Raw genomic sequence first — 13,529 nt, forward strand, 5'->3', positions numbered from 1 at the left:
TACCTCCGGGCGCGTGTGACGGTGCGAAGCGAAACGCGGTGCGAGTTCCTGGAACGGATCTGCCCGTGCGCGCACCGGCACCGCTGTCCCGTGTCTCCGCCGGGCAGCCGCGCTGCACGGGAGTCGGCCGCCTTCCCCGTCCGCGCCGCGGGCCCCGGGATCGGCCGCGGCGGGTCGGGCCCCGCGGGCTGAGCGCCGCCGCCGGGGCGGGCGGGCTCCTGAGGCCCGGCGGGCCCGGCCCGGTGCTGCCCGCCGCTCCCGGGACGCGAGTGGTCACGCCTCCGGCGCGCGTCAGCAGGAAGCGGAAGCGCTGCCAGCGGAATCAGTTCCGGGTGCGAGTGGCTGCGGGAGCGGGCGGGAAGCGGCGGTGGGAGCGGGCAGGAGACGGGCCGGGCCGGGCCGGTTACCCGCCATGTGAGAGACCCTGACAGCGCCAGGTGAGCAGCGGGCGGGCCGGCGCGCCGCAGCGGGCGCTGGCCCCAGGGCCGGCGCGGCGCTCCCGTGCGGGACGGAGGCCGCTCTCTGGGGAGGGGGGTCCGAGCGCCCTGACAGGCCCCGCCCGGGCGGCGGCGGCGGGACGGGCGGGCCGGACGCCGCACGGGGTTTGGCCGCGGGCCTGTGCCGGCAGGCGAGGCCTCGGATCGGCGACCGCCCGGCTGCCGCGGGAGGGGGCGCCGGGAGGGCCGCGGGGCAGCGGCTGTGCTGCCGCCACCGGCCCTGTCAGCTGGGCTCGCTCCGCTCCGGCCTCGTCTCGCCAGGGGCTGTCGCCGCGCGACCCGAGTCCGTGTCTCTGGTGCAGTTTTGGCTCGCCGGTGGGGAGGGCGGGCGTGAGTGTGCAGGGTCTGCTCTTAACCCTGAGGCGGGATAAAAAGCCCGGCACGGCGGGTTGGAGCGGGCGGACACCGGTGCCCGTGGTGGTGCCGTTGCAGAAGTTGTTGGACGCTGCAGCTGCTGTGCCGTTAGAGGAGCTGGAAGTTCTAGTCAAGCCCCAATCTCTGTAATTGAGAAGCCCCTTGAAAATCCCTGCAGGTGTGCGTAGCATACAGAATTGGATTTATTCTGTAATAAACCAAAGTTGAGAGTGAATCTGGAACAAGCTTGAACAGCCTCCGAAACGTTGATATGGGAGAGCCTGGTTACCAGAAAGAAAAGGTGGTGTAATTTAGCTGCACTACAGTTGTTGCATGTCACAGAATTCTCGACACCTGGAATCGGGACGTGCCTGTCCTTCATTGCCTGTCCAATGAGAGCTACAAAACATTCGGTCTACCAGAAGTAATGGATTGGGAAAATGCTATGAAAATGTGTTCTTCAGAGCTACTTTACTGCAGAAAATGTCGCTGATACCTAGAGGATATAGCTACTTCATTGCTTAGAAGAGACATTGGAGCCAAAAAGTTACGGTTTGATGAAGAGTGACTAAAGTTTAAAAAAAAAAAAAAAGAAAAGGTAGATGGATTAAAATGCATAATACTAACCAAGTATTACCTTGGTAGCAAATCATTTATTATGGTCGTAGCAGAAGGTACAAAAGCCCTCTCCCCCTCTTCTCCCTCCCCGCTTCTCAAAGCTTGGGTGTATTGCAGGTCTCATGCTATCAGTTGGGGTTTGTTTATACTGACAGTGGCTTCTGAAAGCCTACATCTCAAAGTTGTCAGATATTCAGAAAATGTGGACAGTAAATATTTAGGATTATATACAGGGCATATTATGAAATTTTTGCACAAACTAAAAGTTTGTGATCATTACTTGTAAGATCTTGCTGGTTTAAAGTGTATGTATCATAAATATGCCCCTTTATTTTATTTATCTGACATAATACTTTTGGCTGATTTTGCCTATTTCCAGTTTACCTTCTAGTAACTTTTTTTTCTGTATTCAGAAATAGATACGTACATGTAACTGCTTTTGTAGCAACTTGACTTATAGAGCCAAAATTTAGAGATTATTTGTATTCAGGTTTCTAAATGTTGGGTGGAACTTTGTTTATGCATCGATATTTGTTTTATTTTTACTCTTTTAATCGCTTCCATACAGGCAAGCAATTGTGAGGAAGACAATCTGAGAATAAGGGACAAAGGTGGCCCTTGGACTTCAGTTTCACAACTGCTTTCTTTGGCTATTTGCTCAAAACAGAGGCCTCTGGGTTTTTTTCTATGAAATGCTAAATATGCAGCTCAAATAATTTCCTTGCTGCACCATACTAAGCATTGAGAATAGGTTTGTTGTTACTGATATTAGCGTGTGTGTATATATATACATACATATAAATTAAAATTAATTGTTTTTAATTTTGATGTTAAAATCATCCAATCCTTCAAGTGGTTTTCTATTCATCATGTTGTGATCATTGGTGAGGTAAAAATAAATCCTTTTCAATTTTTGTTAGACAAATATCTGAATTATTAAAAAATTTTCTGCAAAAAGTGTAGGGGTTTAATGTATCGCTCACCTATGCAAACAATGGGATTGTGTTCTGCAACACTTTAGCAGTGCTTGCCTGGCAGACGAGAGTTTTACTCTCGATTTCACTCTGGATATTTAGTACTTTGAGTAGAGGGTTGCCTCTCTGTCTGCAGAGGAGGAATAATGACATTGACTTTCACTGTAGTGTTCTGATATCTACTGATGAAAGTGAGCAAGAGCCAAGTTTTCTAGAAACTGCATTTCTGCCTGTACTAACTGGCTTCACTTTCTGGGAAAACTGGGGGGTTCCTGCATTTTTATCACATAATGTAATGAAGTTTTAAATTGTTGTGTAGTCTCCACTACAATAACAGACTCTGTATATCAGTCTAAGATAGAAGTGAAGCAGACTCATTTTCAAAGCTGTTTTAAAATGAATAATAAGTGATATGCACCTTTTATTGTATGCTTTACTACAGATGATACACTATTTCAAGTTTTGGCCAAACTGTCTGTATTTCCTTTGATTCCAATGAACAGGGGTTTTAGCATAGTTCAAACTTTCCCAAAACTTAACACACCTTGTGAGTTAAATCCATAGAGTGATTTGTGAGTGGTTAACCTTTGGAGGAATGAGGATTTGAAATACTGTTTTGTTAAGAAAGGAACTAATTGCTTCCAAAACCATTTATTTTTGAGACATGTGGTTGGCTCCATAACTTTTGCATTACTCTTATTAGACTACTAGAAAGGTAGCCTAGTTCTCATTTGGGGATTTTTTGGGTGGCTTTGGAATCAGGGATATATTGTCTATACTGTAGACTGTCAAAAAATGGTACTGAGCTCAACAAAAGTATGGGCAGTGAGTTTATATGCAAACATAGGCTTGTGCTATCTGTTTTTAATCATACTGGCAGTTCTGTTTGCCTGTTAGAGGCAAATCTAACAGAATGGTGTGTTGAACTGAGCTGGAAGGTGTTTTGAGATCACTGTAGGTATAAAACATGCCATAAATATAGTGCATTTTATCCTTTTGGAGAAGCTGCAAACAAAGCAAAACTTCATGCTGCAACAGAAATATTAACAGAATTTTCTGTTGTGCTGTAGCATCTCTTAGAGTCTGCATATCAACTCTTTGTTAAACTTCCATCTGAGTCCATGACAGTCATTTATTTATTCTGAGATACCAACATTTCATGTTTATATGCAGCAACCTCTCTAGTTGTATCACCAGTGTGTCTAAGTTTAAATACATTTGAGTGAGTTTAAAAACAAAGAATACAAATCAACCTAAGCAAAGATTGTTGCTTGATTTATTCTTCTATGGACAATAATGCTGCTAGAATTCAGCTTTGTAATTCTCTGGAAACCAAGAGCTCACAAAAGAAGAGTATAAATAAGAGTGATTTAGGAAATTATCTTGTTTGACATGACAAATACTTGAGCAGCAAGTCCATACTTGGTTAGTGTTCCATTCAAGGGAAGCTTTGAAAGAAAATGCGTGAAACTATCACTTTATGTGGTGGTAAAATTGTAAGTATTTGCTTGACCAATCTTAAAGCCTGTTGCTTTGTGTCATTAATTTCTTTGGGGTTAGTTAACAGTCATGTGCCCGTGAATTACTGCTACAAGATAACATGTAGGAGACCAAATTCAGAAAGACTAAAGTTTTCAACAATTTTTTTCTTACTGTAGTGCTATGATTTGTTTGATAAATGTTAGGTTAAAGAGCTTTTAAATGTTAGTTCTATGTAGTGCATTCAATTTTAGAAAAATCTAGTTAGTACACAAAGACTTATTTTATATATCCCTTCCATTAAGCTCCAAGTGTTTCCTAAAGTATCAAGTGGAAACATTCCCCCAATCATCCTTTCTCTGGTTTAAAGGAGTTGTTTTAAATTTATAAATATATATGTATCTGTATGTCTATGATTTTAGTGCATAAATTACATGGAGAAGTGTGTCATTAGGTATATTTTCTGTCACCAGGAGGATGTCTCTGTCAGTCTGTCGTATAGACCACAAAATAGACTGCGTGGGTGAGCTGAAAATACACAAGGCTCTATTTGTATTATTTATTGTGTGTATTCTGGAAAAACCTTTCATGCCATTGATTTTTAATTCTGTAAAATACAGTAGTACCTGATTATCTCACTTGAGATAAATACAAAATAATTTAGTGTCCTTCATGATCTTTAAAGGGTGGAGAGTTCTTAAGAAAATGGCTGCTCAAATTTAAGAAGAATTGAAGCTAAAACCAATGCTATGTATTTACATAGTACTGCTTATATTATTATAAGTGTGTTGTAGTTCTGCACAAAATTATCTCAATTGTTGGGAGAGTAGATTTTTTTCTTCCTTTTTTTTTTAATGACTGTGATATTAAAATCTGTTTTCTAGCTGTGGGGAAGTTTACCATACTTGAGGGGGCAGATTTTCAGGGAAGCAGCAGTGCAGTGTGTCATGCTACATAAGGCTCTCCTAGGGCACTATATGTTGGCTTTTAAAAGAGAGTATAATACATTACTGTTATGAGAGGTATAAGCTGTTGAAAGATTATATGATCAGTTTCTTCCTTGTTTTCAAAGATTATTTAAAGAGGACTGTCTTAGAAATGCCCCTAGGCTGTGACATAGCTGATAGCAGCTTTCCTTCGGTACAGCTAGCGTTAATTATTGTGGCTGCTGTAATCTGAGGACTAAGGCAAATGCAAACTGAAAGAAGTGAGAGTGATGAAGATTTTTGCCTTAAAACTTCCATGATCACAGCTTATAGGGTTACGTTCCTAAGTTAAAATTCTCCTGAATGATGATATGTTTTTGCAATTATGTCTGAGGTTCTCACAGACGGTGTAGTAAATACCAAATCCTAGCAAAGGCAAGGGAGCGGCACACTGATTTATATGAATACTTGGGGTTTTTTCTTGCTTTTTCTCTGTATCCTGAGTGGTAATGTATGGAGTATCCATCTGTGATGTCACGGAGCACTTTTTTTGTTTTAGTCTTAATTTTCATTATGATCCTCCTAACTTTTCTGTGTATTTCTGTTTTCAGACACATGCTACAACAGTAATGATTTGTAATGTGTGTTTTTTTCCCAAGGAACCCATGTTGCTGAGCTAACTAAAGAAAATGCAAGGGATCTTTTCTCACACCTTTGTATGAGTTAAAATGAGCATAATTTGTATCATTCACCTGTCTATGAGAACGACGAATCATACATCAGTGAGTGAATGAAATTAAACAGGTGCAGACTTAGAAGCAGAAACTAATACGACGTTGGCAGACGCAGAGCTTCGTGTTGTAGTTATATGATGCTTCCCTGCTGCTACTGTATGATGTCAGTAAAATTAAATACCGAATGTGTTTTGTCACCATCTATTCTTGTTTGTTTAAGTAAAATAAGAGCTTTCATAGAATACAATTTTTAAAGTAAGTTTCTTTTGAAATCTAATGAGAAATGTTAAATGCATATCACTCTCATGTTCACAGGTTACTTCAATGAACACTTTTGTTTGAAGACAGGGCAGCGATCCACTGCTAGTAAATTCATGCTATGGCCTACGTTTGCTGTATAAGACCCTGATGAATAAATGTAATGCAGATGCAAAGAGAATTGATACGATTCTTTTGAGTGTGACTGGATCATCTCCTACAGAAATAGGCAGGAGGCTCAACACAGAGTGCTGCTAAGACTCAGTGAACTTAGTGTCCAGTTCTGGCCTGTGCTTTAAAACTAGAGAGGCTTCAGCCAATTTCTTGGGTGCATAGTGTCTATGGAAACCTTTAAACACTTTGATCTACTTATGCAGGAAGGTTAAGAGAACACCTGTTCACAGACAGGTGCCCAGAGGTGGACTTAAATTTTTCAGGACTTTAACCTAACATGACTCTATCCCACAGGCAGGGGTGGAAGCTAAAGCAAGACAAAATGCATTACTTTTTAACAGTGAGAATACCTAGCATTGTTATGAGTTGTCTTAGTTCTCACTACCCCCCAAATGCTTGAGTTTGTATAATACAAGTAAAATTGTCTTAATTCTGAACTATAGAGTGGTCTTGGACCTAAAGAACACAGGTTACCTCTGTGTGTGCTGAAATATCATGGAAGGTACTGGACACATTAAATTTTTTTTCTTCACCTCTCCTAATTCTATAAGGAATTATTATGTGAATTAAAGTAGTTACATTCTAATTGCTTTGGGAAGCAAAGCTTCCTTATGACTGTCTGGTCAATTATCTGGAGATAATTTTTTTCTTTAGAGCGTACAGTGGATGCATTCAAAATTAACTTGCATTTTAGAGTACCTTTCTGCTTCAGTTTAATGCTACTTGCCTCACCCCACAAGAGAAGAGGTTAGGGAGGCATTTCAACTTGGAGGAAGCTGTTATAAAATTGGGGGTTTCTTATTAACCTTTTTGAACTGTAGTGATCTTCCAGGACTTGTTTCAAGAATACTTCAACCATAAGTCATATTGTCTTGAGAGAGCTACTGGCCTGCCAGCATTGATGAATAATTGAGTATTACTATGGTACCCTGCTGAACAATATTTTGGTTAACTACTGGAATTTGATTATGGAACTGCTAACTTCATTCTGTATACAAATAAAATAAAACTTTCTTGTGTATGGGAATATAATCTAAAGATTACTTTTATTTTCTAGATAGTGACATTGGGGATTTATGTGAAGTTTGTTCTTCTTCTAACCATTATTTATCAATAAAGCGTTGCTAGCGGTGCCTGCTTTCCTGATGTGTGTAAGGCCCAGATTTTTCCTCGGGTCTTGCTTTCCCAAATCAATGGAAGAAAGCCGGGGTGCACTAGCACTAACCCCAGCAAAATTACTTCAGTCTCAGTGCTGTTCCTGCTACAGTCCTGCCTACTCCTGAATGTGGTGTTTATTGGCAACCTCATCAGTTCCAGGACCTCTTCAACTGGAGATTTCAGTTTGGCTGAAAGCGAAAGAAGGGTTTCCTTCTGTCAAGTGCTGCTGCTGTTCAAAATTCTTGTTATTTAACCCCAGCTTTCCACAGATATTTTCAAGATCACAGGAAGCATGTGTCTTCAAAGGAAGAAACTAAGGTGGAAAAGTAGTCACAACAAGTGCGTGCTGTAGCTTGTTCACTTTCTTTTTTAAGAGCAGATGGGTATAGAAACTCATTGTCTACTGCTTTTTGGACTGTGTTTTGTGTACTGTATATTCCCTTGTTCCCTATTTCTGCTTTTCACTGCTTATCTGCTACACTGACAGCCAGACTTGCAGACCTTTAACTCCACCATCCACTCCACTCACTACCAGGATTTGTGCTGTTTACTCCTAACATTTTAAGGACAATTAGCTTCTTTGTTTCCCAAAAGAAAGATTAAAGAACTCTGAGAACAAGGATGTAAAATTGCTTATAGATAGAGATATATGTATATGCCTATGGAGATAATTAGGTGTTCTAACAGAGTTGTGATGTGCAAGGATCACTGAGGATCTCTTTCTTCTTGGTGTCCCTCTCTTCCTGGTTCTCATGGTATGTGTTCACGGTCGATTTTCAATGTGTAGCCATGTCCTAGGGAGTGTGAATTCATCTAGAGATGCTAAGATGCCATGATCAAAAGAACATATTTTTTTTTCTCCATGGTAAGGAATAAAATCTCCATCTTCTTTCTACTCAGGTGCTTATCCTTAATTCATTCCTTCTGTCTGGACTAGTGCTAGTGGTGACAGTGTGTATTTTAATATTTTGTCTAGGACTAAATTGTTCTCCATTTTGCTAAGTAAGAGCCCTTAGGGTAGGGGCCACTTTCTATATATGGCAAACTTTCTATATGTTCTAAACACAAAAAAAGGAGTAATGTCTGGTGGGATTTGAGTGAGGCTCGACCAAGATATGGTTCCTTAGCTCGAGGATCCGAAGTGATGCAGGAATGGCAAATTATTGCTGCTGGGGACTGGTCTTGTAGTTTGTACACAGTCCTCAACCTAGGCAACTTGTCAATTCATGTCTCTTCCCCCACTTAGCAAAGAGCAGCTTAATCGGAAATGTCCTGATGTTGCATCTGTGCATAGTTCATAAACCCCACAAAATAAAGGTAGTGACCTATGTTGGGCTTGTCAGGAAGCCTGCTGCCCTGTCAAATGAGAGGGAAGTTGACAAACACGCATCCTAACTGCTGAGACTTCTGTCTTCCCAGCGGAGTGGGTGCATCTGCTAGGGACTTGAACAGTGCTTCAGTGCACAACATGCAGGGGTGCTCAGAATAACAAGGTTAATCTTGCCATTTAGCTACTCCACTGTTAGACTGGGTTTTATTTGTGTGTTGTAGTGTTTGATTTCTGACCTACATCTGACTTGCATAAGCTCACAAGATCTGAGTCATTTTGTAGCTTTGTTCGTTGAATAAAAGAACTATCCCGCCAAAGCTATCTTTGTGTAGATAACTGCGATCATATAACTTCTGTTAACCACCATTTAGCCCTTATTTCCCTCATCAGATGTAAGAGCATAGAAAACGTCTTTTCCCCTGCTTTTACATAGCAACTGTAAAAACTCAAATGAAATCTGGTTTACCCGTTTTAGTCTATGACGCATTAGTAACTTACAGAACATGTTGAGCAACTCTGATAACCTGATTTTGAATGCTCTGTGAGTTTTTGACAGTTTTCTAAATCAGACGTAATTTTAGTCAAGTCAGGAAGCTGGCTGTCTTTTTTCTCTGCTGAAAAGAACTTCCGTTTGTGAAGATTATGAATGTTAGTTTTAAGTGACAGCTGATATAGCTCCAGTTCTTCCTTGTAGGGTTTTTATCATATTCCTACCTGTTGATTTTGTTTTTGGAGTGCCTAAATTTTCATAATTTGATTTAAATTGTTCATATGTCCCATTACAGCATGTAACATAAGACATAAATAAAAAAAAAAATCCACTAGTATGTTGTGATACATTGGACATGCTTCCTGCATCAGAAGTCAATGGATGATGTTGAGATCTGTTTGTTCAATTGGAAAAGCAGGTATGGTGGCAATATTATGTGTTTAGACTTCAGCATTAATAAGAACAAGAATAGCAATAAAAGTCTGAAGATTCATGGGCACTTTATTAGGGGCCCAATCTTGGAAGTGTAAGGCGATGTCTGCTACAGATAAACACTCTCAAGGGGACAAGTGTGTGTGTGCTTTTATGGTAATACTCTATGAAAAAGTGCTTTTCTTTAAATTTTGTTTTGAAATGTATACATTTCTCTAAAGCCTCTTGGAATATCATTTCCCAGTGTGTTGGGCAAGTTTGAGTACCCGTGGATTTTGAGTTAGGTTAGAATTTAAATGTGAAGTCATTCTAGCTAGGAAATCACTGCTGTGTCAGATGAGCTTAAAAGTTCATATCATGGTGTGTGTTTGTTTTGTTTTGCTTTTTAATTAAAATCACAAAAAGAAATTTTAAAAAATTGAAGGTCCATGGGTGGCTCAAACACTTTTCCTTCAAATGCTGCCTCGCATATTGACACAAATTCATTATTATCTGGGAACCTCTGACACACTGGGTAAATAGTTTAGAATTGAGTCCACACTTAAATGTTTCCTTTCACTAGGATTTCATTGGTTTGTGATGTGAATATTGAAAGGTTGATTCTTACTTTTTTTAAATAATTATTGAGATTATTTTCTATGGAGGTAAATGTTTAAACAGAAGTGTCACTGGTGTAGTATATTCATCTCCTCTGAAATAAATTTGACATATGGAATGGTTTTTTTAAAATATTTGTGTGTGTGTGTATGCACACACACATATGCGCCTGTGGCTTTTCTTTAGCAGGGTTTTCAAACTTTATGAAGTATCTTCCAGAAATCATTCTTGGGCAATTTAACAGTGCAGTTCCCTGCAAATATCAATGTAGTATCTGGCTTGGAGACCTACTAAAGGTTCTGAAGTTTTTAACTTGCCTAGTGACTATAAAATGAATATTCTTTTGGGAGGGTGGGGGTGGTGTTCTGCACTTCTTACCAGGGAGTGAAATTGCGAAGTTCCTTCTAGGACATAGACTGTCCCAGGGAGCCTGTAATGTATTATGAGCAATCGCATTGTGAATGTTGCAGAGGGATAATTCAAATTATAGAAATACAAGAAATGGGTAGATTAAGGCTCTACTTTTTGTATTAAGTATTTATACCAGCTGTTTTATTGTAATGCACCTTAAGCCGATCAGTTAGGTGATTTAACTTCAATATGTTCAAGCATTCATTTTTGAAATGGAAAACTCTGTATTCATTCTCAGTTGTAAATCTTCTCATTTTTCTTTCAGATTACTCTTTACATCAGTAGAAATGGACAGCAGCAGTTTCATTCAGTTTGATGTGCCCGAGTACAGCAACACTGTTCTGAGCCAGTTAAACGAACTCCGCTTGCAAGGAAAGCTATGTGACATAATTGTGCATATTCAGGGTCAGCCATTTCGAGCCCATAAAGCTGTCTTAGCTGCCAGTTCTCCGTATTTCCGTGACCATTCAGCATTAAGCACCATGAGTGGCTTATCAATATCAGTTATTAAAAATCCCAATGTTTTTGAACAGTTGCTTTCTTTTTGTTACACTGGAAGGATGTCCTTACAGCTGAAGGACGTTGTTAGTTTTCTAACTGCAGCTAGCTTTCTACAGATGCAGTGCGTCATTGATAAATGCACACAGATACTGGAGAGTATTCATTCAAAGATCAGTGTTGGTGATGTTGACTCTGTCACTGTTGGTGCTGAAGAAAATTCAGAAAATCGCAATGGAGTTAAAGACAGCAGCTACTTTGCCAATCCTCTTGAGATATCTCCCCCCTATTGCTCTCAGGTGCGACAGTCAACAGCAGGCAGCGATCTTAGGATGGAAACTACTCCAGGCAAAACCCTACGTAGTCGTCTGCAAGAAGAAGGGCATTCAGATCGAGGAAGCAGTGGGAGTATCTCTGAATATGAGATTCAGATTGAAGGTGATCATGAGCAAGGAGATCTGATAGTAAGGGAAAGTCAGATTGCAGAGGTGAAAGTTAAAATGGAGAAGTCTGACAGGCCAAGCTGCTCTGATAGCTCTTCCCTTGGTGATGATGGATATCATACTGAAATGGTGGATGGAGAGCAAGTGGTGGCAGTAAATGTTGGTTCCTATGGGTCTGTCTTACAACATGTTTATTCGTTTACCCATGCCTCATCCCAGGCTACAGGTGTGTCTGAAACCTTTGGAAGCCTGAGCAATACGAGTCCTTCAAGGTCAATGCTGAGCTGTTTCAGAGGTGGTCGTGCACGCCAAAAACGGGTATCCACTGGTCACTTGCATAGTGATGTTCAGGGCTTGGTGCAAGGGGCTGACAGTGAATCCTTGGTGAGTAACCCAGGATATGAAAACAGTCCACGGGAAAGAAATACAAGAGGTCATTGGTATCCGTACAATGAGAGGCTAATTTGTATTTACTGTGGAAAGTCTTTCAACCAGAAAGGGAGCCTTGATCGACACATGCGATTGCACATGGGAATAACTCCTTTCGTGTGCAAGTTTTGTGGGAAGAAATATACCCGCAAGGACCAACTTGAGTATCACATTCGTGGTCACACAGATGACAAGCCCTTTCGCTGTGAGATCTGTGGAAAATGTTTTCCTTTCCAGGGTACACTAAACCAGCATTTGCGAAAAAATCACCCTGGGGTAACAGAAGTAAGAAACAGGGTAGAGTCTCCAGACAGAACAGAAGCTTTTGTGGAACAGAAAGGAGATAATGATGCTTCAGCTTCTGAAGCTATGGATTCCAGTATGGAAATTCATGCAATGTCTAACACATCTGATTAAAATATTACATTCTAAGTGCAACACAAACAAGCACATTGCTGGTGTATTTTTTTAAATCTGTTATTCTTTTAGTAATCTTCAGTACAAGTATAACAGCCTTTTAATTTTCCTGACCTTCTGGAAGTCAGTTTGGAATGGTTTCTGGAGAACACTACATAAGTATTCTTTGTTTTTGAAGGAGGCTGGGTTGTTTGGTTTTGCTTTTACTTTTGAAGATGCTCAAAATATAAAAGACAGTGTGCTGGGGAAGGGATAGGAAGAGTCTAGCTGCTAAAGTGTCCCTATTGGTTGATCTGGCAAGACACCAATTCCAGTGGAGAAAGATATTAGGGTAAGATTGGCAGCTCTGGGGGATACACCAAGAATCTGTAATCTCCCTTATTTTATTTCCTAAATCCTGTTGCTGGTAATGAGTTACACAGCAGTGGGGAGAGAGAATATTAGAGCTTTGATTCCTTCCGTGTGTCACGATGAAATCTGTTTGCTTTTACTAACTGGTTTTGGTAGTTAGTCTGATTATATATATAAATTTGCTTTATATATATAAAATGCTTTCACTTTTCCTATTCTGGTTGAGGTGAATGTAAAAAGTATGTCAAGGTTTATACTATGTACGACTTCCAACTGCTAGGTCTCCTCTCTGTTTAGGATCTAGGACTTCAGACTTTGGGAGGATGGTTTTGGTTTTAAAAGAATGTTGTTTGGTTTTCATTTTATTAAACTATTACTTTGTGTGCAAAAGTGAGCAAAGTGAACTACCTTGTTTTAATAGCTTTGCTTTATAACATATGTAAACCAAATGCCATAAATCTATTATATTATGGTTAAATTGTTGAGGGGTTTTGTTAGTTGTCTAGAATGCAAGCTGGACAACCTGTGGTGCTGACCTTTTTATATATATAGAGATAGATATATCTATATATATTAAAAAAAAAAAAAAAAAGGCAAACCTAAAAGTAGCATTGTGGTTTTAAATGTGTTTTTACTGGCCTCAGAATCTACCTTCATTTCGTACTGTAGAACCATACCAGGTAATTAAATTTTTCTTCACTCTTCATGGTTGGTTCAAACCTGAGAGAGATGATGTAGTTTAAACTACAGTATTTCCAAGCAGTGTTTTAATAGGTCTCTTCACAGAGAGCTGTTTTCAGGTGCACATTGACTTCCTACTTAAAGCTCCAAGTGATATGTCAGCACTTGGAATTTGTACTTTTTTTTGTATAAAAACAAATACTCTGTGGGAATTTCGAGCAATATGTCTGTTATTTCATGTGTGAGTATTACAGAGTTGCTATGGCTTCCCTACTATT

The 13,529-nt window shown here is 40.2% G+C and overlaps 1 protein-coding gene across 1 annotated transcript; it reads left to right on the forward strand.

Annotated features, from left to right (window-relative positions):
• Nucleotides 1-344: 344 nt before the first annotated feature.
• ZBTB34 (zinc finger and BTB domain containing 34) lies at nucleotides 345-12,814 on the forward strand. The gene is made up of 2 exons (XM_082492785.1): nucleotides 345-437; nucleotides 10,698-12,814. Exon 2 carries the CDS (start codon nucleotides 10,720-10,722, stop codon nucleotides 12,217-12,219), a length of 1,500 nt encoding a protein of 499 aa, XP_082348911.1. The 5' UTR covers nucleotides 345-437; nucleotides 10,698-10,719; the 3' UTR covers nucleotides 12,220-12,814.
• The last annotated feature ends 715 nt before the right edge of the window (nucleotides 12,815-13,529 follow it).

This window comes from Vanellus vanellus, assembly GCF_965231255.1.
Source record: "Vanellus vanellus genome assembly, chromosome: 18".
NCBI classification, from domain to species: Eukaryota; Metazoa; Chordata; class Aves; order Charadriiformes; family Charadriidae; genus Vanellus; species Vanellus vanellus.